A 27636-nucleotide genomic window follows, 5' to 3' on the forward strand; every position below is an offset into this window, starting at 1 on the left:
TACAACCCGATTATTCCTACAAAGACGTTAAAACATGAAGTATCAACCAAGATTTATGATAAACGTGATTTTCAATCGTCACTTAAATTAATTATGTAACAAAATACCCTCACAAATTTTAGTTGATTCGATGTGCACGCATGCACTTTATAACAATGATTTCAAAAACAATGCAAATTATAGGCCTTTATAATCTATGGTCATCGATATGAAAAGGATATTTCATTCATATTCACTTATACTTACCTCTTTTGATGAGAAGCATTTTGGATATTCGAAAATAAGTAAAAAAAAAAAAATTCAAATTAAATATAATTGAACATTTCTAAATGAAAAATAATCATGGAGAAACGGGACATTATTTAATAATTTTAATTTTTTTTTATTTTATGGCAATAATACTAATTTGTAGGTTTATTGATCGCAAGCAACCAAAACATAATTTGGCGTTATCTTGATATTTTTGTGTTTTTGATGCTTCCATTGCATGAAAATGCTTCACGTTCTGAGAGAAAAAAATCTTGAATACAGTCCAGATACACAGAAAAAAATAGAAACATTGCCAAATTATTTCTGGCAAAGTTTTTTTATTCATAAGAAATATTTATCTTTCAAAGCATCGCCTTTTTCGTGCAGTGCTGATTTTGTTTGTAAACAGTTTTAGATATATGAAAATCAAATCTAGGATGCATTGTGTTCCATATATCATACATTTATTAAATTATAATGATATCGAACGTTGAGTATTCTTAAAGGTTAAAAAATACAAAAAATAGCAGAACCAAACACAAAACAGATGTGGAAATAGATGTCATATCTTTTAATAATTGGAAAATATGCATACAAAAAACTAAAAATCCATGTTGCCCTTTAAATGGGTCACAGATATCCAATGATAAAAAAGATTGTTCCATATATATTTTTTTCAAAATTTCTTTGATGAGTAAATGTAAAATAATATGTGTTACTTTTTTCTGAGTAAAAAAAAAATCCTTTCGCTGAACAATACAAGAGGCTCAGGAGCCACATCGCTCACCTGAGCAATTAGCTAAGAAAAAGCACATATCAGATCAGAATTGAAAGTTTACTGAGGAGGGTGGCTTGCATATTAACCCCAAAGGGGGTCATGATTTGAACAAACGTGAATCTACTCTACCTGAGAATGATTCCCTATAAATATCACCAAGCATGGCTTTAAAGTACTTGAAAAGAAGGTTTTAAAAGGTTTCCCTAGATATTCCTATGTAAAACTTTTATCAGCCATTTGGTCCGACCCGACCCCCGGGGGTTATGATTTGTACAAACTTGAATCTACACTACTTTGGGATGATTCCACAGGAGTTTCATCATTCCTGTCTCAATGGTTCTTGAGAAGAAGATTTTTCCTATGTATTCCTATGTAAAACTTTGATCGGCCATTTTGGCCCCACCCTACCCCCGGGGGTCATGATTTAAACAAAATTAGGTTTACACTACCTGAGGATGGTTCCACATGAGTTTCATCTTTCCTGGCCCAGTGGTTCTTGAGAAAAAGATTTTTAAAGATTGTTCCTATATATTCCTATGTTAAATTTTGATAGACCATTTTGGCCCCGCCCTACCCCCGGGTGTCATGATTTAAACAAAATTGAATCTACACAACCTGAGGATAATTCCACTTGAGTTTCATCTTTCCTGGCCTATTGGTTTTGAAAAGATTTTTAAATATTTTTCCTATATATTCCTATGTTAACTTTTATCGACCATTTTGACCCACCCTACCCCCGGGGGCCATGATTTGAACAAAATTAAATCAACACTACCTGAGGATGATTCCACGTGAGTTTAATTTTTTTCTGGCTCATTGGGTTTTGAAAAGAAAAATATTTTAAAAATTCCATTAATTTTCTCTAATTAATAATCATTTCCCCTCGGAAAAGGGCGTGGCCCTTCATTTGAACAAACTTGAATCCCTTTTATCCAAAAATACTTTGTAGCAAGTTTGATTGAAATTGGACCAGTGGATTCTTGAGAAGAAGATGAAAATATGAAGAAAAGTTTACAACAACGACAAGGACAGACAACGGACAAATTTTTATCAGAAAAGCTCACTTGAGCATTTGGCTCACGTGAGCTAAAAATTACATTCTAACTTTTATTCGTTTCTTGGTCCCCATTTTGAGCGTAAACTCCATATTATATATATTTATATTCCATTCATACAGTCATCTTTGTATGTATAAACCATTAAGGGCATTTAAGTTTTCATTTCTTTACAGGCATGTACACTGCAATACTTTATTTTCCGAAGCGTTTATCGATTTTTATTACGTAAAGATTTCTTTCTTATTTTATCCAAGGAGAAAATAGATTTACGTTTTCCTTTGCAGCATTAAATACACCAACTTTTATTTAGATACCAGGTAAGGTTATTTTACAGATTCTGATAGTGTTTAGCTTTTTTCACGCACTCCCCCTTTTACCTGGGCGAACAACCGGGAGATATATTTTTGCTTATATGTGTGTCAGACTGTTTGTATGTTTGTCTGCACAAAGGTAAGTCTTACCCATACGATGTCCATTAGGTTAAAGCTTTCCTCGAGTCTTAATTATTTGACCACAAAACGGTAACTTTTGAGTTTGAACTTCTTTTGAAATCAAACGAAGTTCAAACTCAAAAGTTACCGCCCCTTGCTTGTCGTAAAAGGCAACTAAATTGAGCGGTCCTTCGGATGAGACCATATAAACCGAGACCCGTGTCACAGCAGGTGTGGCACGATAAAGATCACTTCCTGCTCAAAGGCCATAAGTGCCGAACATAGGCCTAAATTTGCAGCCGTTCAGCGGCAATGGTGACGTCTCCATATATATAAATATTCTGGAGAGGGACGTTAAACAGTATAGAATTAATCAATCAACCTTTTGAAATTTTTTTTGTTACCCATAACTTTAAAATCGGTAATAGCTATCGTTTTCAAATATCACTGGGTTTGTATTTTGGTTACCAACTATATATCGATTTTTATTTGGAAAACTGGTAAAGTTATTTTTCCAGGAAAGATTATTATCCTAATTATCATCGGCCCAGGACAGTTGAAACTCAGTTCAAAGTAATACTCAAAATCATAGGCAAACGTAGTTGATGAAACAATAATTTCTGCAGTCTCGTTTAAAAGCATCCTTTCGAAAATTCTATGGTCGATACAATGACCTTGTCAGCAACTGCAATTAAGTATTGAGTCAAAAGCTGAATTGACAACGGTATTAACCATTTTTTCCCGCTCATGACAAGGCAGGGATGAATGGTCGGCAGGGGATGCTCACTCTTACATGGCACCTGATCCCAGCTCTTATGTTTAATAGGTCCGTGTTTGCTCTGCTCTTGTTTTGTATTTTTAAGTGGTCTTTATATCTTGAATACTGTTCGTAATCTCCATATAATTGATGTAGGAATTTTTTTTTCAAAATCATATTTAGAACGACAAAGTTACATGTACATGTGTGTTTCATTTATATAGTGCATTCTCAAGTAATAGAAAATTCAAGCGCTGCCCCACCCCACCCAAGTAAACTTTTTAATACTGGGCTGATTTGTGTTTCTACGTAGCCATGTGCTCAGATGAGCGATGTGGCCCATGGGCCTCTTGTTTCAAGAAACTTGAAGAACCCAATACTTGTTTTTTTTCTCAATGGTTTAATGTTTCTTTCTTTTAAAACAGATTTTGGCTCAATATTATCTTTAATTAAAAATAACAATATACATTTATTATAGACGTTTACATGTTTATACTTTCTGCTCTATTTCAGTGCAATGGCAAAAATTCAAATATACGACGGTGTATTCATGCTTGTTTCAGGATTGTTTCTATACATCTGCACAAAGTTAAACGAGGATTCCAATGGCTTTGAAAATTCTCAGACTTCTGTAGAGAGCTTCTCTGTAGATTCACTTCTAGGAAATGGCAGGTTGATTCTCTTCTGCTGACTTTTAATCACATTTTCAAAGGTTATAACATCTTGGATCTGGATGATATGTTTCAAGACAAAGTATACAAAGTATAAGACAATTTGCATATATTTTCCTTCTCAACAGTTGTTTATAAACATGATATTTGTTGCTGTCGAAGAAAACCAAAAGGGAACGTTTATCTACGGAGTTATATTATGGTATATGAAAGAAGATATCCTAACGTTCTCAGATTATGTTTTGTTTTCATATATCAAAGATTAGTGCTATATTACGGATTTGATAACAAGTTTGAAATGAATTACACTGTTATCAACTCCTTGGTAAATCTTGCTGTGTTTTGTGGTTTTACATTTTCTTTCGTGATATTTTTCTGTTACCATTATTATTCTGGGTTACATTTCATTGAAAAATATGGAAAAGAATCCATGTCAACCCATTCTTCATTTGACGGAAATGAATTTGAAAACCTTTCTTCAGCCAGACAAGCACGAGAAACAACAGAAAGAATACACCCCGAATTAGCTCAAACCTTTCAGAAAGTATAGAGTTTTACACAAGGAATATTGGTGAAACTGTTAACTTGGAATGCAGGAGTACATATCGATTCAATACTTGGAACACACAATCTGACTATTACATATTGTGGATGAGAAATGGAAGAAAAATCACCAGTGCTTCAAAATATAGTATTGAAACCATGATTAAGCCAGAAGTGAGGGTGATTCAAAGTCTCCTCCACATTTCATTCATTCTAAAAGAAGATGTAGGTGAATATCATTGCGCTCTAGCATCTAAAGAAATTAACACATTGTTGTCAAATACAACCCACAAAGAAACGTGTCAACAACAGAAAAAATTGAAAATATTTTATTTGAAATTATTTTCAGAAGAGATGATAAACTTTCGCATTCCTCTAGGCAATATGTTCTCTATCAGTTGGCCATTGATGCATTTTCAAGAGAATTCGGAAGTTGTTTCATATCATTATATCAACAACCAGTCTTTATCATTTCTTGAAGAAATTTTGAAATATCCAAAAAGTACTTGTACAATGGACAGCTGGTTGCATTACTTGATTTCTAAATATTTTGATTTTATGCTATTCCCACCTCAATCTGAAAATCAATTTACATTTTCGTATTTGTGTGCACAATGGAGAATTTATGGTGTTCATTTACTTGAGTATTACCTTGAATTCTATGACAAAACTATTGGAAAACATATCCTCGAAATCTATAATCATCCCATTAAGTACATTGTAGTACCATCTGATCATTTACATGTATGTATGAGAGAAAGTGATTTAAATGATACAAACTTTCTACTGAGGCATTTCCAAAATATAGATACAGTTTATTGGTATAAAGTTTATGATAAAGCGTTAAGTGACATTCAAGGTCTTCGGGATTTCCATGCCCCTCGCCTTTTATTTCATTTACTTACAATCGCGAGTTATTTCTCACTTATTCTAAATTGTGTCAACCTTTGTCGTTGCGTGAAGTACTTTTGTAACATACCTGACCTTCAAAAACATAAATGCTTCATATTTTGTTGTGAGAAAGAAAGAGATGAAGTTTCCAAAAACATTGTACATGAACTTGCATCCATTGGACTTAATGTGGGTTTTAATCACGAGACGAACAGCATAAATCGGATACGCAGAACAAGATTTCAGAATATACATGAAATTTTGCAAAACTATGAGCATGTCATTGTTTTTTTATCAGACAATTATTGTGACGATGTTCTTGAATTAAATATTTTAAATTTTGTAATAATAAGTAATCCTTCCAAAATTTATCTGACTCTTATAAATGACCAAAAAACATCAAGTGAGCAATTGGAGGATATGAGACAAAATCTTAATCTTGTTTGTCGATCAAGGGCTGATTCAGAAATAGATTCGATATTTCATGTAATTTATAACATTGAATCTAGCAAAAGGGACAATGCATTGAATGATCAGGTTGATGTTAATGCAACAGTAATTTGATTATTGGGTAAAACAATAAGTTGCGTTGTTTGTTTAAACAAAATAGCCCCTTTGTTACACAATGATTTCGCAGCAATTTTCATTTCTATTATTAATTTTAAGGCAAAGTTTCAAACCATTCGAATTCATTTTAAATTGAATACACACGGAGCAAACACGAACCTCCAAAACGTCAGAGGTGGGATCAGGTGCCATCATTTAGAATTCGCAGCAATTTTCATTTCTATTATTAATTTTAAGGCAAAGTTTCAAACCATTCGAATTCATTTTAAATTGAATACACACGGAGCAAACACGAACCTCCAAAACGTCAGAGGTGGGATCAGGTGCCATCATTTAGAACAGATTTTTGTTTGTTTGACAAGATATATGCATTCTTAAAGGTTAATATTCAATAGCAAACTAAGACACTGGTTTTTTTTAATGTCAAAGTATATGAACAAATTATTCTAGATGTTTTGATAAAATTTAATCCTTGTGACGTCACTTTCCTTTTGATGTTGTTGTTTTGTTTTGATTTTTTTTTTTTTTAATTTTTTTTTTTTTATTTTTTTTTTTTTTGGCCTCACAAGCAAAAAGAAATACAAATGTTTTTAAACTTGTCATCGTGAAGCAAAGTTTCTTGTTTCTTACAGAAATAAAATTAGCTTTAAGGAAAATAGTGGAATGTTTTTTGATTTTTTGGAAACCTTACTCATACTTTTCACACCTGTAATATTATTTCATACGCTGTATCTCGTTCTGTAACTGGTAATTTTTTATTTTTTGTCAGAAAAATTTCATTCGGCACGCACCACTTACAATTTTTTTTTGGGGGGGGGGGGGGGGGCTACGAATAAAAATAATATCTTTCTAAACTTTTATAGAGTATTGTTTCACTTTCTTTACGAATTTTTTTTCAATGCATCTAATTTAACAAAAGCTTTCATCATCTGTGTTTAAGAAATAAATGTACTTGACGTCTAAAACTTTCGAAATGGCATATTTGAATGCCATGTTACTTTCGTATTTTAAAATTCTATAATTGTCGATGACGATATCTTGGTAATATCTAAGTAACTAAAGTAATTAATTTCTTATATTCTCCTGCAATATGTCACAATATAGATGCAATTTCAGTACATACGTATCGATTATCTGTTGATTTTCCGTGTGCCTAGACGTGATTTTTTCTTCAAATCCTTTGAAAATTAGTAAAGTCCGAAATACTTAAGGAATCACTGTCTAGTTAGTATAGTATGTCAGGGCATCAACAATAGTGGGAAACATGGGATAATTTATCCCATGTTTCCCACTATTGTTGATGTCCCTGGCATACTACACTAACTAGACAGTGATTCCTTATATTTCCATTTCATTGTGAAATAAAATTGTAGATTTAAACTTTAAAAATGCAGACATAGATTTAAAATACACGAGGATTCCCATCCCAATTTTAATAGTCCTAGCCCATTGACGTCAAACACAACGGCAGCCACACGAAATTTTCATGCATGTGTGGCCTCCTTAGCGTCAAACTCAGAGACAGATGCGCACGAAATTTGCATGCATACTAGGCCTCCTTAGCTCCTGACCTATAGACCTGCCTAATTTATATTCCGGCAGAATTATCAGGAAATCAACTCCGCTAACTTTCAAAGGGTTATCATAAAGAAAACAAATTAGAAATGGAAATATAATGGTTTAACTTCATTAGATGAAGCATAAAGGAAATATGCCACATATGGAGAAGGGTAAGCGTTTTTGGAATATCTTTCACGGTTTCCGTTACAATAAGAATTAGTTTTATTCATATTTTGTATTCGATAATATCGCAGTCAAGTTGAAATGAAAGGCTCCACATGGTTTGACAAATCTGGTTCATAAGAAAGAAATATTGATAAAGGTGGAGCAGCATTCTACTTGTGTTTGGCACGTTATGGAACGCCGACACTGCCTTATAGCAGAACACTACTATTGCATTGTGTCAACCTTCCATTACATTATGTCAACTCTTTATGACATTAACCGACACTACTGTTGCATTGTGTCAACCTTCCATTACATTATGTCAACTCTTTATGACATTAACCCACACTACTATTGCATCATGTTAACTTTCCTTTACATTATGTCAACTCTTTATGACATTTACACATAGTACAATTATATTTCGTCAACTTGCATTTCGTTATGTTTACTTCTCATGAGATCTTAGTTTTTATTAACTGATGTGAAAAGCTCATGCCATACTGTGCGCACTCTTCTACATTATGTCGATTCACTATTACGTTATGCGAACACGGGTATCCTCGGCCTTTATATGAGCATAACGTATTTTCCGCGTTCCGCAAGCACTAAAAATGGCGGGAGAGAAGAGATTCTCGGCGATTTGGGAATGACATCTTTAAATGAAAACTTTAAGCGACAAATGATTGACAATCTTGAAACGTGCAAAGCCTTAACACTGCGACTGTGAATTAAAGTCACGTCGAAATTCAATGGTGTTTACTTTAATCTCATAAATAAATAAATCAAATATTATGAGTCGTGCAGCAATCATTTTTTTCTTTTTATTTTGATTCTTTTTTTAAATAAAAGTCTTAAACTTTGAAGGACATTGCATTAGTTTCACAATAAGCTTAGCTGAATTAACTTGCAAACTTTTTTCTATAAAACTATAAAGCCTGAAAGCTTCTCCGCTTTCCGCCCTTGGTCTTCAACCATATACCGCCCCTCTTCCTTGTTCAAGATTCCCATATCTGCCACTGATATGTGCCCATGCATGCTTACTAAGGGATATTCAATTGATTTAGATGAGCGATTGGCAGATTTTTGTAATAGAATTCTGGCCCTGGAATGATTAAAAAAAATTACTAACTCCAGTGACATAACATCTTTTTTTGAAAGAGGAGGTCAGCCAGAAAAAAAAAATCATTTACCTGAAAAAACTTGACAAACCAAAAAAAAAAGTCCAAGCCCGAAAATCCCATTTCGGGGAGAGGGGTCCAACTTCGATCGGTCCTATTTTTTCCAAATATATAACATTACCCTTAGTGGATTATACTTCAGCAAAAAGTGGGGGTGGGGGCTGTAAAGTTTTAATGAACATTACATTTTCTATAGTAAAGTTATGTCTGAGAAAAGAGGGGGGTTGATATTATGTGCCTGTAATTTGTCTTAATCAATCAGTACCCCCCCCCCTTCTTACCAGTCATTAAATCACGGTCGTCAACATTCATTATATACTAGATATACAGCTTTGAGATAATGTAAATGTTTTTTAACATCAGGTAATGAACTTTTGGAATCAACATGATGAAGAGTTAACACAATATAAAGATATTTTTAAATCACATAAGAAAGAGTTGACATAGCGTAATTATACATCCACATCACGGAATGGAGTTTTGACATAATGTAATAAAGTATTGATACAATATAAAGATATGTTCACATTATGTACTGACATAAAGGTAAGATGTGTTTACCACATATCATGATGCCCTCGCCGTAAAATAAAGATAAATCCATATCACGTAATACTGCTTTGATATAATAGAAATATACACTCTCAAAGGAATGGGCTTTTGACTTCGTGTAATGATAAGTTTAATTATAAAACACAATTTACTTGACGTAATGCAATTTTGACCCCACATATTAAAGAAATGAAATGATGTAAAGAAAAAATCATTTCATGCAACAAAGTTTTAACACAATGTAAACACATTATCACTTCATATAATGAATTTTTTACTTCAAGTTATGAAGTGCTGACAGAATGAAAGAATGTATTTACTTCATGTAATGCAGCATTGACATGATGTTTAGATATATTTACATCATCTCATAAAAAATGGACATAACGTAAAGATATGATCACATCACGTAATGATAAATTGACATAATAGATGCATAGTTGTATGCTATAAGGCAGTGATGGCGTTCAATAGCACGTAAAGAAAAACAATCCAGGGAGTCATCAAACCATTTTTTCGACAACATTATTACAAATAGTGGAAACTGTAATCCTAATTCTGTAAACTTTATCTGCTCAGAGGACAGGATGTGCACATCTTCATGTACATTGTTTTGCTCTCGTGCACGTGGTGAATATATCTATTTACTAACTGCTGTAAATTCAAATTCAGTTGGGGCCTTGTTTTGTAGTGGTTGAAAAGCAGACAAAACTAGAGCTACAAGGGATGCGGTCGTTGTAGAAATGAACCCAAGAGATGATGTGTATATTAGGAAACGCTCTACAAGCCGTGAAGTCATAGTGGGAACTAAATAATAAGTAGATTAAATTTAAGATTCAAAGGAATAAATTTACTCGTATTACTAGCTTAAAAGAAAATTAAAAAACATTTGAGGAAAAAACACCTCAGATAAAATTGATAAGATGGATTTCATACGGCACCTAGATAAGAAATATCTATATACTGTGGTTTCATCAACTTTCGTTGCCATCTATTTTCGTGGATTTTGTAAAAGACGTGTTCGATTATACGTAATTTCGTGGACGAAAGCATTGTCTGTACAAATGAATAACACATTTTCAAGTCAATGAACATTAAATTTCGTGGATCTGCTCAACAACGAATTTATCGAAAAATGGTGTTCAGCGAATATTGATAAAACCACAGTATCCATTAGTGAAACAATTTTCGAATGACATATAAGGCAACAGTCAACCATAAATACCGTTATTTGATAAAACATAAACTCTCACCTGCTTTACCCTGAGCCAAATTTGGAATTCTAAATTGAACTTTTCTTTATGATTTTAATTAAAGTATGCATCTATGAACGAAAAGAAATAACTTTGTAAAAACAAGTTCCTTTCACTTTCAAGTAATTTTTTTTCCCAAACAGTCTCCTAATGTCTCCTTGAACAAAAAGAAAACTAAGCTGCTGTGCATATCTTACCTCAATTTAATTTTTTAACGTTAGTTTGTGTTTTCTTTTCTCTACACAAAACACGTAAATGTATCTCAGGTCAATTTCTTGGCGACCTTGCTCTGTCAATGCAGTTTTAAAGTGAGTTTTGTCCAGTAAGTAAAAAAATGTGTGCTATCAGGTCATCATTGCATTATGTCTAATGCTGAATTTTATGAGTACATGTAATGCACATGTAATATACATGTGGAGTTGAACAATACGCTCGTAAATTACCCTGGCGATCGGGTCATCTATAAAAGAAAATGTCTGTGTGTCCTCTCCCGATTTAGGGAAAAATTATGAAGATAGGAGATTTCAAAAAAGTCATGAAAATTTCAGCATATATGTTGACGGAATAAGTGGAATAAAAATTGAAAAAAAATGTACATGTATATCGTATCCTGCAAAATAAAAAAAAAAGTATTTAGTCCGGCCATTTTTTTGTCAGTCGGTCTGGGGAGGACAACCAAACATTTTTTTAATGATGGCTTCAAACAGGATGTATAAAATTATCCATAACAGATGGATTGTTTTCAATGATATCAATCCTTTTAAAGCCGGATATATTTATAAATTGTTATCGACCTTGTGGCTCTCATTTTCACATCTTGTATATATTTTTTTTTAATCTGTTTCATTTCTTGTTCTACGTATTGACTCTAGATTAGCTATGCTAAACAAGATAAAAATAGAAGATATTTACTTTTTTCTTTTCTCATCGCTCTTTATTATTTTTTATTACACACTTAGTAATAAATACAGGTTTTTTGCATTTGTGATATGGCTGACGTCACAATAGCCGTATCAGCCCTGTAGGGCTGATATGGATTTGTGAGGTCAATATCACACCCTTAGTAAATTTACCACAAAAACAGTACTTGTGATCATGCACAATTTTTGGTGAGTTCATATTCTTTTAATTTTAATTTTTTGAAAATAAGGTTAATCTTGATTTACAAATACATGTAACAGATTATTTTCAAATTAGGATCGAGTGCATTGAAATAGAAGTAGAAACAAACCCAAATCGTATGAGACAATAGACCATGTACATGTATGTAAGAAGAACTTAATGTGTTCTGTATTTTATTACTAAGTATGTAATAAATATAATAAAACATACCCTTTACCACATCACATCCTGTATCAGCCCTCGACCAACACCTTCGGCCTTCGGCCCTCTGGCTGATATTGGTGTCTCGGGCTGATACAGGATGTGGTATGGAAAAGGGTATGTATTATTCTCTATATTCCAGCATTCCACCATGATCTGAATGACAGGATGAAGAAATAAAACAAAACTTAAACTTGATCATCTGCCAAGGTGTGTCATTTTTATGTGGGCCTTAAAGAATGACTGCACTTAAGCTATGAGAGTTGGATCCCGATGTTTAGCGCAAAATAAATTCAAAAATTCATTAAATTTATGTTTTATAGGTATTATACCATCGTCTTCAACCTTCCTAAAATAATTTTCTTTCTCCATGAATGAGTCTACTCTGCTCTGTTTTTTGCAAATATCAAAACAAAATGTTTGTTGTAAATGAGCATTTATTGTAATGCCAAACAAATTAACCAAATATGTACAAAAGTTACATACGGCCATATTTGAATATATCCTTTATAAGGATATTAATATACATAAGTCAAAAATACCAATATGACTAGAGGAATTTGCAAAAAAGATGGGAGAACAAACACGCCGCCTCAGACAGTCATACTGATGTCAATTGTTTTACACTGAAAACAAACAATATAATATATACAACAGATTTAAATACGTATACAAATTTTCAACTGCATATAAAATCAACTTTGCTGCCTCAGACAGCTAGTCATACTGATGTCAATTGTTTTACACTGAAAACAAACATAGTAATATATACAATAGATTTAAATACACATACAAATTTTCAACTGTATATAAAATCAAGTCTGCCGCCTCAGACAGTCATACTGATGTCAATTGTTTTACACTGAAAACAAACATAGTAATATATACCATAGATTTAAATACACATACACATTTTCAACTGTATATAAAATCAAGTCTGCCGCCTCAGACAGTCATACTGATGTCAATTGTTTTACACTGAAAACAAACATAGTAATATATACAATAGATTTAAATACACATACAAATTTTCAACTGTATATAAAATCAAGTCTGCCGCCTCAGACAGTCATACTGATGTCAATTGTTTTACACTGAAAACAAACATAGTAATATATACCATAGATTTAAATACACATACACATTTTCAACTGTATATAAAATCAAGTCTGCCGCCTCAGACAGTCATACTGATGTCAACTGTTTTACACTGAAAACAAACATAGTAACATATACCATAGATTTAAATACACATACAAATTTTCAACTGTATATAAAATCAAGTATGCCGCCTCAGACAGTCATACTGATGTCAATTGTTTTACACTGAAAACATAGTAATATATACAATAGATTTAAATACACATACAAATTTTCAACTGTATATAAAATCAAGTCTGCCGCCTCAGACAGTCATACTGATGTCAATTGTTTTACACTGAAAACAAAACAGTAATATATACCATAGATTTAAATACACATACAAATTTTCAACTGTATATAAAATCAACTATGCTGCCCCAGACAGTAATACTGATGGCAATTGTTTTAAACAAACATAGTAATATATAAAAAAGATTAAAATTCATATAAAATTTTCAACTGCATATTAAATAAACTATGCTGCCTCAGACAGTCATACTGATGTCAATTATTACCGGTTTATACTAAAAATATCGTAATATATACAATGGGCTTTAAAGCACATCCCCAGACAGTCTTACTAATGCCAGTTATTTTACACTGCAAACAAAACAGAGTATAAACATATACAATGGGTTTAAATACACATATAAATTTCAAACTAGTCTGAAAAGTATATAAAACAAGGTCATCAACTTAGCTGCCTCAGACAGTCAAACTGATGCAGGTTGAACTTAAATCTACAGAAAGTATTATAACAATGTCATACAATTGTAATGTTGTAAATTGTGTTACCCATTGACTATGCTGCCTCAGACAGTCATACTGATGTGCATGTAGATTGACCGATACTAGGAAATAGGGTTTAATAAAAGATCACTTACTTTGTGTATCACAAAAAATTGTAAATTGTTCCATTCTATAATATACAATATAATAAGTCACCAGAAATGCTGCCTCAGACAGTCATTCTGAGTAACAGCAGCCTCAGATAATCACTGTAGAACTTTACAAATGGAGTAATATATTTCCACATATGCTGCCTAGGAAAGTCAAAGATTACATATTACCAAAAATGTTATCGCAGACAGTCATTTTCTAAAATGCAAGCCATAACTGAACAAAAAGATATACTATTCCTCTGCATCAGACAGTCTCCATTTTTGCATTACAAACTGCTTCATAGTCTTGCATTCTTGTGCTGATATTTGAAAACACGCTGGTCTTCTAATGTCATCATATATTATAATGTCAAACCGACCATGCCATCATAACTTGTTTTGGTATTGCTGTATATGTTTATTAATATGCTCATACTCCTTAGGATTATCCTTGTGTGTTTTGGTTTTCCTGATATACCTCAAACTCACAAAAATAAGGAAATAGTGTAGACATGGTTGCAAGAGGTTGCTTATTAAATTCTATGAAGCAAAATATATCATTTAATGCTCTACTAACCACTGAGTCATCAAAATAACCTGAGGTAATGTGAGTAAATGAATATTAGGTGCACCTGATAGGTGTGGAACACCCTCAAATCTAAATTGTACAGGGCACGTTAATCCTTCGATTATGATTTTACAGAATTGCCACTACATGTGAATTGGTTGTACAAATGTAATGTCTGTCCCATGATGTATGTTAATACTTTAGTAACTTAATTAGGCCTTATGAGGAAAATCTTTGACATGCAGAAAGTTTGATGATCCTCTTATGAGTGATGCCTAATATAAGTACAGTCATTCAACATGATTTTGAAATAAACGAAAATATTTATCATCAATACTATTACACTATACTGGTTATGTATTTATCCTTATTGGCATATCTTTAATGAAATGAATAATTAAAATTATTTTGGAAGATTACTTACAACTACAATTTTATTAAATCTTAATTGTATGGAACTGTTGAATAATCTCAGTAGCTAAAAACAATGTGTAATAATTCTTTACAGGTGATGTAATATTCCCTCAATATTTAATATGGCATTTCCTCCTAATATCACACATGAAAACAAAATTTTGCCTAAGACAACTTATATCCCAGCATTATTTCAAACAGCATAATATACACTTATGAATTTTGCAAATAAATAATATTTATTTAAAGTTTAAATTGGAACAGCTTTTGTTATATAAACATGATAACATGAATATTTTTGACATTGGGATGAAAATCATTTCACATCCCCCTCCCCTTTGAGGAAAGATAAATGATGATTAAGGCCATTTTTTACTAATTATTAATTATTATTATTTTCATTAATTTTTCTTCTTCATTAATTTAATTATTATTATTATTTATTTATTTTTTGGTACATACAGAAATTAATGAACTTTGAAGAAACGCAAATTTGGAATCATGTAAAAGATTTCCAATCTTGCGTGAGAAATTCCTTAAGATTCCTTGATGCTTTCAGTTTCATGTTCATTTGAAAAGTAATTTGCATCTATAACCTGTGACTTAATATTAAGTAGTTACTATACTATTGCAACTAAGTATGTGTAAAACAATGAACTAATTCACTTGACTTTCTAAAAACCTAGAAATACATGAATTTTAGTTACAAATAATTAATTATGAACCAAAATATGAGTGGATGTGTAAAACCATCAGGAATTACTAAATATAATCTAGAACTATTATGAGAGGTAAAGCGTATCAAAGATAACCTGAAAGTATTTGACTTTGAATTGATATTCACAATCTGAGTAAAATGTTATTTTTAAACCTTATTTTGACATTATAAATCAAATCCTTATTCTGAAGTGTACATTACCAGGAATGCTAAATTAAAGTTCTACAAGAGATGTGTAACACAAAAATGTTGAAATATCCTTATCATCAACATATAGGAGCATAAGTAGCTTGTATTAAGTTGTAACTTACACCCTAGGACAGAGAAACACATGTATACTGTACAAACCTTTTTTTTTTCTTTTTTTTTATAACCAACATAACAGGCACCTAATTTGCCATACCATATCTAAATGTCAGGGCAAAAATATTAATTTGATGAAATTATGCCTATTTGAGTGCCATAATAAACCAGTACTCGTAGTTTGGATAAAACGCCCCAAACCTAAACCAGTACTCGTAGTTTGGATAAACGCCCAAACCATATAGGGGCACAATAACAAAATAATTATTGCACAAGAATCATCCATGCAGCTAACAATAATGCGCAAACTTATATGGGCACAATAATAAAGCAATTATGCTAGATAGAAAATAAACCCCGACCATATAGGGCACCAAAATAAACCAGTAATCAGGCTAAAAGACTCCAACCAAGCAAGGAGACTTCTTTTAACCATTAATTAGTATGCACTCAACATCTTGCATAGACATTACAATTGATAAAAAATACTGCATCATTTATAATTCCGCAGACCATAATTAACAAAAATGAAGCATAATCTCAACTATGTTTGGGTGTCAAGATCCTGCTAAAATTAAAAATCATATAGAAGTGAAATCTTGATAAAAATAATCTGTGACCATATCAAAGTACAGGAACCTGCCAAAATTAAACTCTTGCCTTAACAGGTGGTATCCTGTTAACATTAAACCCAAACCATATATGGGTGCATGATCTTCCTAAAATTAGACTCCAAAAATATAGGAAAACAGGTACTCATAGAGGAGTACCGGATCCTGCTACACCCCAAATATATAGGGGTAAATGATCTTGTTAATATTAAACCCCAACCATATAGGGGTACAGGATCCTGTTAATATTAAAACCAAACCTTACAGGGATAATGATCCTGTAATAGAAACCCCGACCATAGAGCTTATAGGGGTAAATGATCTTGTTAATATTAAATCCCAAGTATATCCGGGTACAGGATCATCCTGTTAATATGAAACCCCATACAACCATATAGGGGTAAATGATCTTGTTAATATTAAACCCCAACCATAAAGGGGAATACGATCCTGTTAATATTAAACCCCAACCATATATAGGGATACAGAATCCTGTAAATATTAAACTCCAACCATATAGGAGTAGAGGATCATACAAAAATTAACCCCGACCATGAAGGGGTATAGGATCCTGTTAATATTAAATTTCCACCATATAGGAGTACAAGGCCCTCTTAAAATTAAAATCCGATCATATAGGAGTACAGGGGCCTCTTAAGATTAAACTCCAACCATATAGGAGAACAGGGCCCTCTTAAAATTAAACTCCAACCATATAGAAGTACATGATCAAGCAAAAGTTAAACCCCAACCATATAGGGGTGCAGGATCCTGGTAATATTAAACTCCAACCATATATGAGTACAGGAATAGGATACGTAAAATTCAACACTGATCATAGTCATAAAACAGGAGTACTGGACCCCGATAAAATTAAATCCAGACCACGGGATGTTGGCAGAGTTAAATGTAGCTCTTTCATTAATATTTTTAAATGAAAGTTAAAACCAAATTCAACAATTTGTTCCGACCAAATAGGAGTACAGGGGCCTCTTAAGATTAAACTCCAACCATATAGGAGAACAGGGCTTTCATAAAATTAAACTCCAACCATATAGGAGTACACGGGCCTCTGAAAATTAAACTCCGACCATATAGGACTATAGGAGTACATGTTCCAGCAAAAGTTAAACCCCCACCATATAGGGGTGCAGGATCCTGGTAACATTAAACTCCAACCATATAAAAACAAACTCAATAAAGCTACTCTCGTCCCTTATATTTAAAAAATAATTAATTGATACTGCACGGCTTATAAACTGCAAAGTGCGTTACGTAACTTACGTTACAGGTATCTGTACTGAGGCGTCACTCGATCTTTCGGCCGTGGTAAAGTTACGGAATCAAGGTTTATCCACGCACAGAATAAAATCACCATACAGTCCCGTTAAAGGCATTGTATTATCATCACAGCAGGAGCTGAAAAGTCACAAACCTCAATCCACGGCGTAGCCACAATGGTTCACGATCGCAATCACAATGTTCAAATGCAATGTTTTGATCAGCTAATGTACTTACAGTATTTTGTAAACAAGAGTTTATAAATAGTGGGTAGCGGACAACCTTATAAGCCCAGTCAACGATGAGAAAGATGTAAATCAATTCAGATACTCACACCAGACAAGAATTCAAAAATTATTTCCTTCAGAAAGCATGATCTGGATAAACAAGATCAAGTTACAAATATAATATAGTAGCAAGAATTCATTGCGGCATTGAAAATTCCGGGAAAATTCTCTTACAACAATACACTAACAGAGATGGTATAAATTACTTTATGCTGCACATAAATACAATTAAACAATATCTTAAGAGCATGTTTTGGTATATTATATTACATGAAAGTATTAAACGATGCTGAGCGACACTAGATTTTGAATCTGGGGTTGAACAGTTTTGTCTCATTTCTATTGTTATTCATATGCATACCAGTTTTCAACGACTTTGTTTACATCGAGCCGCAACTTGGCTATTTTTCTCATTTGCACAGAATGTGTATTTTAACTTAAAAACTTATACATATCCAAAGGACAATGTTGGCCAAATTGCCGCTCATATCTAAGAAGATGGTATGGTTTTAGCTTTATCGTGCCCTAAAAATTTAATGCTTTCAAAAAGTTTTGAAATTGGCTTAAAAATTAGTCAAGTTTATGACTGTGATATATCAGAAAAGATTATGAAATAAAGGAGTACCATTCTGGAAATATGACGTCATTAATTTGATGCATTTCTCTACTTTAAACAGAAAAAGCCTGAAAATGACTCATTTCAAGGGTAATTTTCCTTCAGAAAATAGTGTCCACAGCCGTCGCCCAGTTTACTTTTTGGATATGTTGTACAAAATTCAATGAAAATTCACATATCTGAAAATCTTTGTGGGCGATGCCTGTGGACATACTTATTTGAAAGAAAATTCTACTGAAAATGGGTGTCTTCTGTCACTTTTTAAGAAAATACGGGAAAATGCCCATGTTTATGACGTGACAATTAGCATTTATAAATGCATGTGTGAAAAATAATTTGTAGGATTTTTCTGTATGGAATTTCAATGATTCAGAAAACCTGAATTTTCATGTTTTATTTAAGTTTCATTTTTAAGAAAATCACAGGGCAAGATTTGTATTGAAATCATACCTTGCTCTTTAAAAAAAATGTCCCCAAACTAGGGTCGAGATACCTACTAAATTTACCGGTCACCGAGCATCAACGATTCATATTATAATCACCTTACTCACGTGACATTCTGCCGTTCGACACGCTAAACGCTTTCATTGAAAATTTCATTGTGTTTACGTTTCTACTGTGACAGTATCTATCATACTTCAAACTATGGGAGATTTTTGCGCAAAAATTTTAATAGGGTTTGAAGAATAATATGTCTCTTATTTAACTTTATGCTTTTCATTAGGGGTGTTTCGAAAGAATTCTGGTATCGACAGTGTCATTAGTAAGTACATGTATAGGCTTCTGTCGCCTCTGTATTATATGGTCTGCAGAGCGAGACATCCCTTATTAACATTAGAATCATTTCATAATTGTGCACCATAAAATCAACACGATCTCTCTCTTCTCCATTTAAATTCGTAGTGCGAAGAAATCATATGTGCTAATGTTTACATTCCACAACCATGCGGTTTAAATGTCTCCGCCTATCTGCGGATACCTTAGATTCGAAAGTGGTACCGTTCAGATTTCCGGAAGTTAAGGCTTTCTTATGTTCTTTTCAATTACATTTTCTGTAATTATAGAAATATGTATGACAAAAAATTCTAAAAATAGAATCAAATGCATATGCTTGCACATTAATCATGGATTAATTGAGCGATATATTGTAATGTTAACCCTAAAATGTGTAGCCGAAAAGGATCCAAACGACGCACTTAAGTGAACTCATTCTTTGACCTTAAAAGTGGTAAGTTCATTTTTGTGAAATAGCGTATGAATAAACGTAACTGAAAAATCTTGCACATTAACTTACTTTTCAAAAAAGAAGTACCTTTACTATAACCCGTGTAACTTTGTTGCGCGAAATGATATCAAAATAATGAAAATATACAAGAAAAATTTTTCAATCTGTCACTATCAGAAGATAGCTTTGAGAGAAATCCATTTCTAAAAATGAATAAAAACCCTAGCTATTTCCTTTCCTGTACTAAGACATTAATTTTCGGGGGGAGGGGGTTGGCTGCTTCACGACAAATATTTTGATTTGATACAAATGGATCAATTAATTGTGACTTTTTTCTATTCTGCCGAATAATCAATAATGACATCATTACGTGTATATAATAGAAGGTTATTTCATATATATTTTACAGAGGATCGGAAAAAGCTATCTGCTTTACGGTTCTGTAAGTTATTTAATGTTTCATTTTCATTTTAATACTATTAAGATAAATAATAGATGCCCTTAAAAGAAACTGGAAAATTTTCAGCAAAAGTTCCATTTAAAGGGGCATGAACACAGTTTCGGCTAAAATCTAAAAATTTATTTTTCCATTTTACAAATATTTAACTAGGGCCTTTCTAATGATCATGAAAAATTTGAACGCCAGTTGTCCAGATACAAAACAGATTCAGAGCTCCAAACCTTTGTTATGTAAAAAAGGCTAGTGTCATGTTTTTGTATACAATGGTTAATAAACTAATAGATGTTCGTTTAAAGTACATGTACATAATTTCAAATAAAAGTTTATTTTATATACGATTCGATAATAACTATTGATTTGTGAATATTATCTTATTATAAATATTATATTTTCTATATGTAAACAAAAACAAGGCACGAGTCTTGTTTACATTATGAAGGACTTTATTTTATGTTATGAATCTTGTAAGTTAACCAACAAATGAATCTCGAATTTTTGCTAATCAATAGATGGTGCCTTAGGTAGGAATTGTAATCATTAAAATTGTTTTTAAAAAGTCAATTGAAACTGTGTTCAGGCCCTTTTAGGTAACGAAGCTAATTTTATATTATACGAAAAAAACCTTAAACTGTACCATGTTATGTTATATCGTATATTGTTAAAATAAGCTTCATTCCTTATTCTTTGATTCCAGTGGAGACAATAAGGCAACTTTCCTCCAAAACTGGTTTCGATTTGAGCATATTTTTGAAATAACGTTAAGCGGAATAATATGATGTTGATGTAATTCATTGAGACGTGACGTTGACATCTTATAATCAGTGGCGTAGCTAGCAAAATATCTACTGTATTAAAAAAGGCAAGGGGTCTGGGGGCCGCCTTGAGGCCCCCAGCGGGTCCAGGGCAGGGCCCTGGTGGGGGCCCAGGGGGCGAAGCCCCCGGAAGCTCATGGATTTTTAGGGTTTTATACATCAGAAAATTACCTTAAAAAGTTTAATTTTTACAATCATAGTTTTACCAAATATTAACAAAAAATTGCCGAGTTTTGACGATACACTTACAACTCCAAAATTCTTCTTTTTTTTTTTTTTTTTTTTTTTTTAAGCATTTCGTGTTATCCTGAAATAAGACAAAACATTTTCAACAGTGGAAATCTTGCAATAAGTATGTTTTCCGAAATCACAAACCTCGAATTTGTGAGGAGGATATAATTGATATTTTCACATTTTTTTTTTCCTAATGCAGTGTGAAAGTAACAATCAGAACGCAAAACCGTTTTGAAATTTTCTGACGAAAGAGAATTTATTATCAAAGGCAGGAAAACCTTTATAGGCAGAAAATTCAATGTTCTGCATAGTAGTTGCTACAAAATTTAGTTAGGCAGAAAAGTCAATGTTCTAAATAGTACTTGCTATAAAATTTATTTTACAAGTTAGGATTTTTTTTAATCATATATGAATTATACGAATTTATCTGAATTCTATATACCGCTTTATCCACACACCAAAAGGTATTCTCAACTTTACAATTCGCCCTTGAAATTCTAAAATGATTTTTTTTAAAACGATATGTACTCTGTATCAAAGATAGAAGCTTAATATATTACCGGTATTTTAATATATCTAGTACGTAGAGGTAAACAAATCGATGTTTTTTTTAATATAACCTATTTTAATTGAGTCTTGTATTGGACTTCTGACATGTTTTTCTTTCTTTTTTATCATTATTTCTTGTTAATTTTTGTGTGTGAAAAATCTGTGTATTCATTTGCGTTTTTGCGTAAAGGGCGCTACACCACTGATAATATGCGATATAAACTACACTGTAAAGCGTCTACCCAATCAAATGACGTGTCACAAGTACACCGAACTTGTATTGGAATGGATCAGATGTTTTTTTTATGCATTAACAGTTGTTCCCTCCCGGATATTTTCTTTTCGACATTCTTACGTATTTGGTCTAATTTGGACATCATACATGTATCTGTGGGGAAAAAATGAAAAATGAAATTAACTTTAAAAAATAGAAATTTTACATATCCGGTTACACATGTTTTAATTGGTATCAGTTTTCATACTGAATAGAAAGGTTTGAGTAACATCTGCTCTATTTTTTTCATATCCTTGTCGTCGCACGTGTGGTACACGTGCAGAGCATAGATTAAGTGCTTCACTTTAAGGGATTAATAAGTTTTTTCTTCCGCCACAGGCTCGAATCCATAGGGTAACTATAGTCCTGTAAAATGGAAAGAACCCTTTCGATTTTTAGTTAAAAATTTCAGAGGTCAAGGCCAAAAGTTCATACTGTATATTCTGTCTGTATAACACTTGTGCCAAAATATCTTCAAAAATCTTTCAGATTGTGCTATAAAATTTGACAAATTACAAATCTCCATTGCCTTGCGAAATTTATACTCATTACGGGGTAATCGTCAAGATCGGATTTCTTTTTTTTTTTTTTCTTTTTTGAAAATTTAGCTTTCAGATAATAAAATTAATTTGATGTAAGTTTTAAAAGTAATAAATAACTTTTGGTCGTGAGTTTGCCAACTTTAAAAAATCTCGTTGACTTTAAGGTCTCATAAATCACAGAACATTGAAAAATATTAATTCAAGATGAAGTTTATAATTTTTTATTTTCAGAAAAAATAATTCATGTATTAGCTAATGTTGTCATGTGAAATCAATTCTATTTATTGTTTTACAGAAAATTATCCCCATTTTAAGAAACATCTAGTTGATATTATTTCAAATTCTATAAGTAGTAATTCAAGTCTATATGCTGTTATATGCTTCATCATGTGATCAAGTTTTAGCCAATCATAGAGTTTGGAATAAATGATAAAGATAATATTGATCGAAAGCTTTTTACTAAGCCTACAAGTACATTGTAAATTGACTCAAACTCTCATAAACCATATCGCTATTTATATAGCTAAAATTGAAGTTTTATAACTGATCGTCAATAAACTTTACATAATATTTTTGATATTGTTGTGGAAAAATGTGTATGTGTCTGAAGATATCTGGATCTGTATGGTTAGATTCTAGAAAATAGAAGTCATTACCGGTATGCTTTCTTTAAACAGGATTGGGCCTATCCCCAAAACGGAATAGAATACTAGCTAGTATCTCTAATGGGCTACATGTATATGTCCAGAAAGGGAGATCCAAAAATATGCTTAAGTGACAAGGCGAATTTTGACTTTTCCCTAATAAAAAGATATTCCAAAGTACGTTCTCTTCCCAGGAATTATGATTGTACAGTGAACCCAAATTAATAAAAGACAAATGATATATAATCTACGCCATAATGAAGCAGAAGTTCAGAATTTGCATTGTGTGTCTCTTGTTTACTAGGACTTTTCATTTAAAAATTATTTAAAGTTAGACTGAATGATTGATGTTATGTTGCTTTACGTCAAATTCGAGAATTTTGCACTCATATATAGTTGTCACCATATTGTGGTGGCAGGATTCAAATTTTGACCTTTTCTCGGCACTCAGGACCATTTATCTTAATCAATGGTGCCAAAGTCTGTCGTAACACGGGGCTTCGATGTTTTAGGTCTCATTCGAAATGCCCACAACTTTCACTTCAGGTGCCGATTGCATGGCTAAGGAATAGTTTGCTACCCTTTTATCGACGCTGGTCAGTCGCGGCCAAGATTCGAACTCACGACCTCCCGATCACAGACCAAGGGCTCTACTGATTGAGCAACATTGAACAGTCTAACTCTTAGAGAGAGTACCTGAAAGTTATTATCTGAACACTTTAGTTTATAAAATCAAATTATTTAAGAGTTCTAGCCAGATATTCTAACTTGTCTATGTTTTTCCAACAGATTTGAATATTATTAATGTGCTCGATAAGTATTTCAGATCAAAAACAGATTTATTATCTTAATTGTGTCTAGTCTTTCTTTTTCAGAACGTACTTGAATTTTGAGAATCATGGACTACCTTACCTTTTTTATTTTGTTTGTTACATCATTGGTTTTGATACCTTCTAATGGAGTGGATGAAAAAGTAATGCCTTTAATCTCAAAATTACTGCTCCAAGTAAATGAGTTAGAAGAAAGAATGAAAATGCATGAAAGTATTATCAAGGATCAGGAGCTAGCTATTCTTAGATTAGTTGAAGAGAAGACCGACTGTTTTAAAATTCCTGTGAAGTGTAACGAAACGGAAACAAACGGAATTCAGCAGAGAGCTACATCAGGTTAGTTTCAACATTGTAAAAAATGAGGGGAAAATTACACTATTTACGTTAGTTGCAGCAGTCTTCCGACTATATTCTCCTCTATGCTTACAGACACTGTGAGGGTATCAGGTGTATGCTGATTACATTACGCTCCAATGATTTGTAAACGAATTATGCCCATTTTAATTTGTAACAGCTTTCCATATGTTTGCCTAAACTCCGCAGATAATGAGTGGTTTTATATGTGTGTGTATCTTGATGAATTAGGGCCGGTACACACAGTAAGCTTGTTTCATAAGTCATGGGACTTTTGTTCTAGCCTTACCGTGTGTACACCCTTAAGGACAGATGATACAAACTTTTGTCAAAAATTTTGAAAATAACAACTTGGGTGATGTTTTAATGAACAAGCATTCTGAGAGTATTGCATAATCAATATATGTCCCCTACCAGGTTCCCCCTTTTTTTCAGGATGTCATTTTATAATATGCAAAGGTTTTGTCCAAGGTAAAACTGCATGATTTTTAGGTTGTGAATGTCTTAAGCCTAATAAAATAATCCACATTAAGACGGAAATTCAACTCATTTTTCCAACGCCTTTTTCTCGCTTCATATCTATGTCGACCATCGGAAGTTAGCGCAACACGAACCCGATCTTAATACGAATGTGAAACATTCAAAATGCCATAATTCTGTCAAAAATTAATGAAGCGATGCAAAATTCAAACTTGATCTGTAACTCATCAAGATACACTCACATACAAAAATTCAGCTCAAAATCTGCAAGCCTTTAGCAAAAAAGTGCGGAAAATCAAGTGGGACAGACTGACAGATAGACGGGGACAGACGGATGGACGGACGGACAGCTAGACAGACGGACGGAGTCTACATTTAAGAAATGAATTTAATTTTTGAAGATTCATGAGGTTATGAACTACGACGCTTCACGCGTCGGCATATTTCATGACGCGCGTTGTAGCGCTTAATGATAAATATGCTGGCGTGAAGCGTTATAGTTCATATACCTCATGAATCTTCAAAAATTAATTTCAATTCTTATATTAACATTATTTTTCTGGATCTGGCTGCACGAACGATAGTTAAATTAACTTCACGTTAATGCCAAAACTTTTTTTAAAGATAAGTTACATAACTATCAGTTAAATTTTTGTTGTTCGAAAATCAATTAAAGTTAAAATTAGTTAACTCAGATTTAATTGATGTCTTATAGTTTATAACTCTCTGTTAAAATTGTTCGAAGCGTGCACTTCCCTTGCCTATGGTGAAAGATTATTGACGTCATAAGTAAAATGGCGTCAATTTGTAAATGTGAATTTGCTAAGGAAATTTGACTTGATATATGCCATCCTTTTATCAGAGATTGCTTAATATATTATTAAAAGTAGTTTCTTCTAGCATGAATTTAACATTAGAATATCAATTTGCACGCAATATAAACAATACAGTTACAACAAATACTTGTATGTGTAGTTTTTTCTGTATTTAATTCTAACACGAGGCGTTGAATTTGAAACTAAAAATAATAATAAAATAAATAAATAACTCTCTAAAAAAAAGGAATGGAACACCCTCTCCCTTCTTCATTTTTTGTGTCTGGGGTTCAAGGAAAAAACGTTTCTATCAACTTACATGTACATATACGTATCAATATATTGACACAGCCCTAATAATGCAATCGTGCCTAAATTGAAATCAGGATCAAATGTGTGTTTTGCTCATGTCATACATTTATATTATCTCTATAAAACTTCGTCCTTCACGGCAAACAAGTTTTGAAATGATAACAATTCCACAATTTTGATTTTATTGTTTAATTAAAGATTTAATGTACCTATGTAATTTTTAAAAGTTAAATCTGTTTGTTAATTCACAAAATTAACTAAGGTTTAACTGGTAGTTAAATTTCGGGCAACCGATTTAACTCGCTGTTAATTTTAATGTCGCGTTAACGCAAAGTTAACGGCTAATTAAATTTAACTCTCGTTCGTGCAACCGAATCCTGATGAGTAGCCACAAATTTACGCAATTCAACTGTCATTTTTAAAGCAAAACAATTTGCACTATAGTTTTACGTCAAGTGCGGTATTGTGACGTGACCATGGAGATATTCATGCGCATCCATGGTAGTTCATGAGAAAATGAACAATGCTCCTAATTGTAAAGAATCTTAAGGAAACTTATTTGAAAATGTAAATATTATGTTTTGCTTCAATAATTTTTTATTTGTTATTTCAGGTGGTGGTGTGGCCTTTAATGCATATATGGGACAGAGCATGGAAAATCCTGTTGCAGGGCAAGCAATTATATTTTATAAAGTTGTCACTAACATTGGTGGACATTACAATAAACAAACTGGAATCTTCACGTCACCAGACAACGGGGTTTACGTTTTCTCTTGGACTATATACTGCGAACCTAATGGCTATATATACACAGACTTGGTTGTTAATTCAAGACCATATGGTCAAATGCAATGCAAGGCTGGAATTTCGCGCAATTCAATCACGGGGGTAACAGTTGCTGCAATAAAGCAAGGCGATGTCGTGTTTGTCAGTACAGAATGGTATAAGGGTAGAATAGAGAGCTTTAGCAACGTTAGATCATCTTTCAGTGGATGGAAGATATTTTGAATTGATTTATTTCAAATGTGACCGCATCGTAAAAAAAAATTAAATATTTTCAAAGAGTTCTGCTTTAATTTTAATATTTGAAAGACATGCATATGTAGCAGTTTTTCCTTTTTTTCCAATTTGCTTAACAAAGAAACTTAGAAAGTTGAAAAAATGTTGGAGCTGCTTTTTAATTATTGATAAACAAAATGATAAAACCAGAATATCAGCAGTCTTGTTTAAAGTCATCATTTCCTAAGTTCTATGCTTGATACAATGACATGGTCAGTAATTACAATTTCTCAGTGAGTAAGATG

General features: G+C 32.5%; 1 protein-coding gene across 3 annotated transcripts; it reads left to right on the forward strand.

The window, feature by feature from the left end:
• Window positions 1–12139: 12139 nt before the first annotated feature.
• LOC134273085 (collagen alpha-1(VIII) chain-like) lies at window positions 12140–27395 on the forward strand. Of its 3 annotated transcripts, none has more exons than XM_062755260.1 (3): window positions 12140–12189; window positions 24417–24707; window positions 26946–27395. In XM_062755260.1, exons 2-3 carry the CDS (start codon window positions 24440–24442, stop codon window positions 27338–27340), a joined length of 663 nt encoding a protein of 220 aa, XP_062611244.1. In that variant the 5' UTR covers window positions 12140–12189; window positions 24417–24439; the 3' UTR covers window positions 27341–27395. The 3 variants fall into 3 exon arrangements, with proteins under 3 accessions (XP_062611244.1, XP_062611245.1, XP_062611246.1); XM_062755261.1 differs by lacking the exon at window positions 12140–12189 and adding an exon at window positions 20443–20468; XM_062755262.1 differs by lacking the exon at window positions 12140–12189 and adding an exon at window positions 22695–22709.
• The last annotated feature ends 241 nt before the right edge of the window (window positions 27396–27636 follow it).

Source organism: Saccostrea cucullata, unplaced genomic scaffold, assembly GCF_032062105.1.
Source record: "Saccostrea cucullata isolate Sc308-1 unplaced genomic scaffold, CSIRO_AGI_Scuc_v1 ctg1156, whole genome shotgun sequence".
NCBI classification, from domain to species: Eukaryota; Metazoa; Mollusca; class Bivalvia; order Ostreida; family Ostreidae; genus Saccostrea; species Saccostrea cuccullata.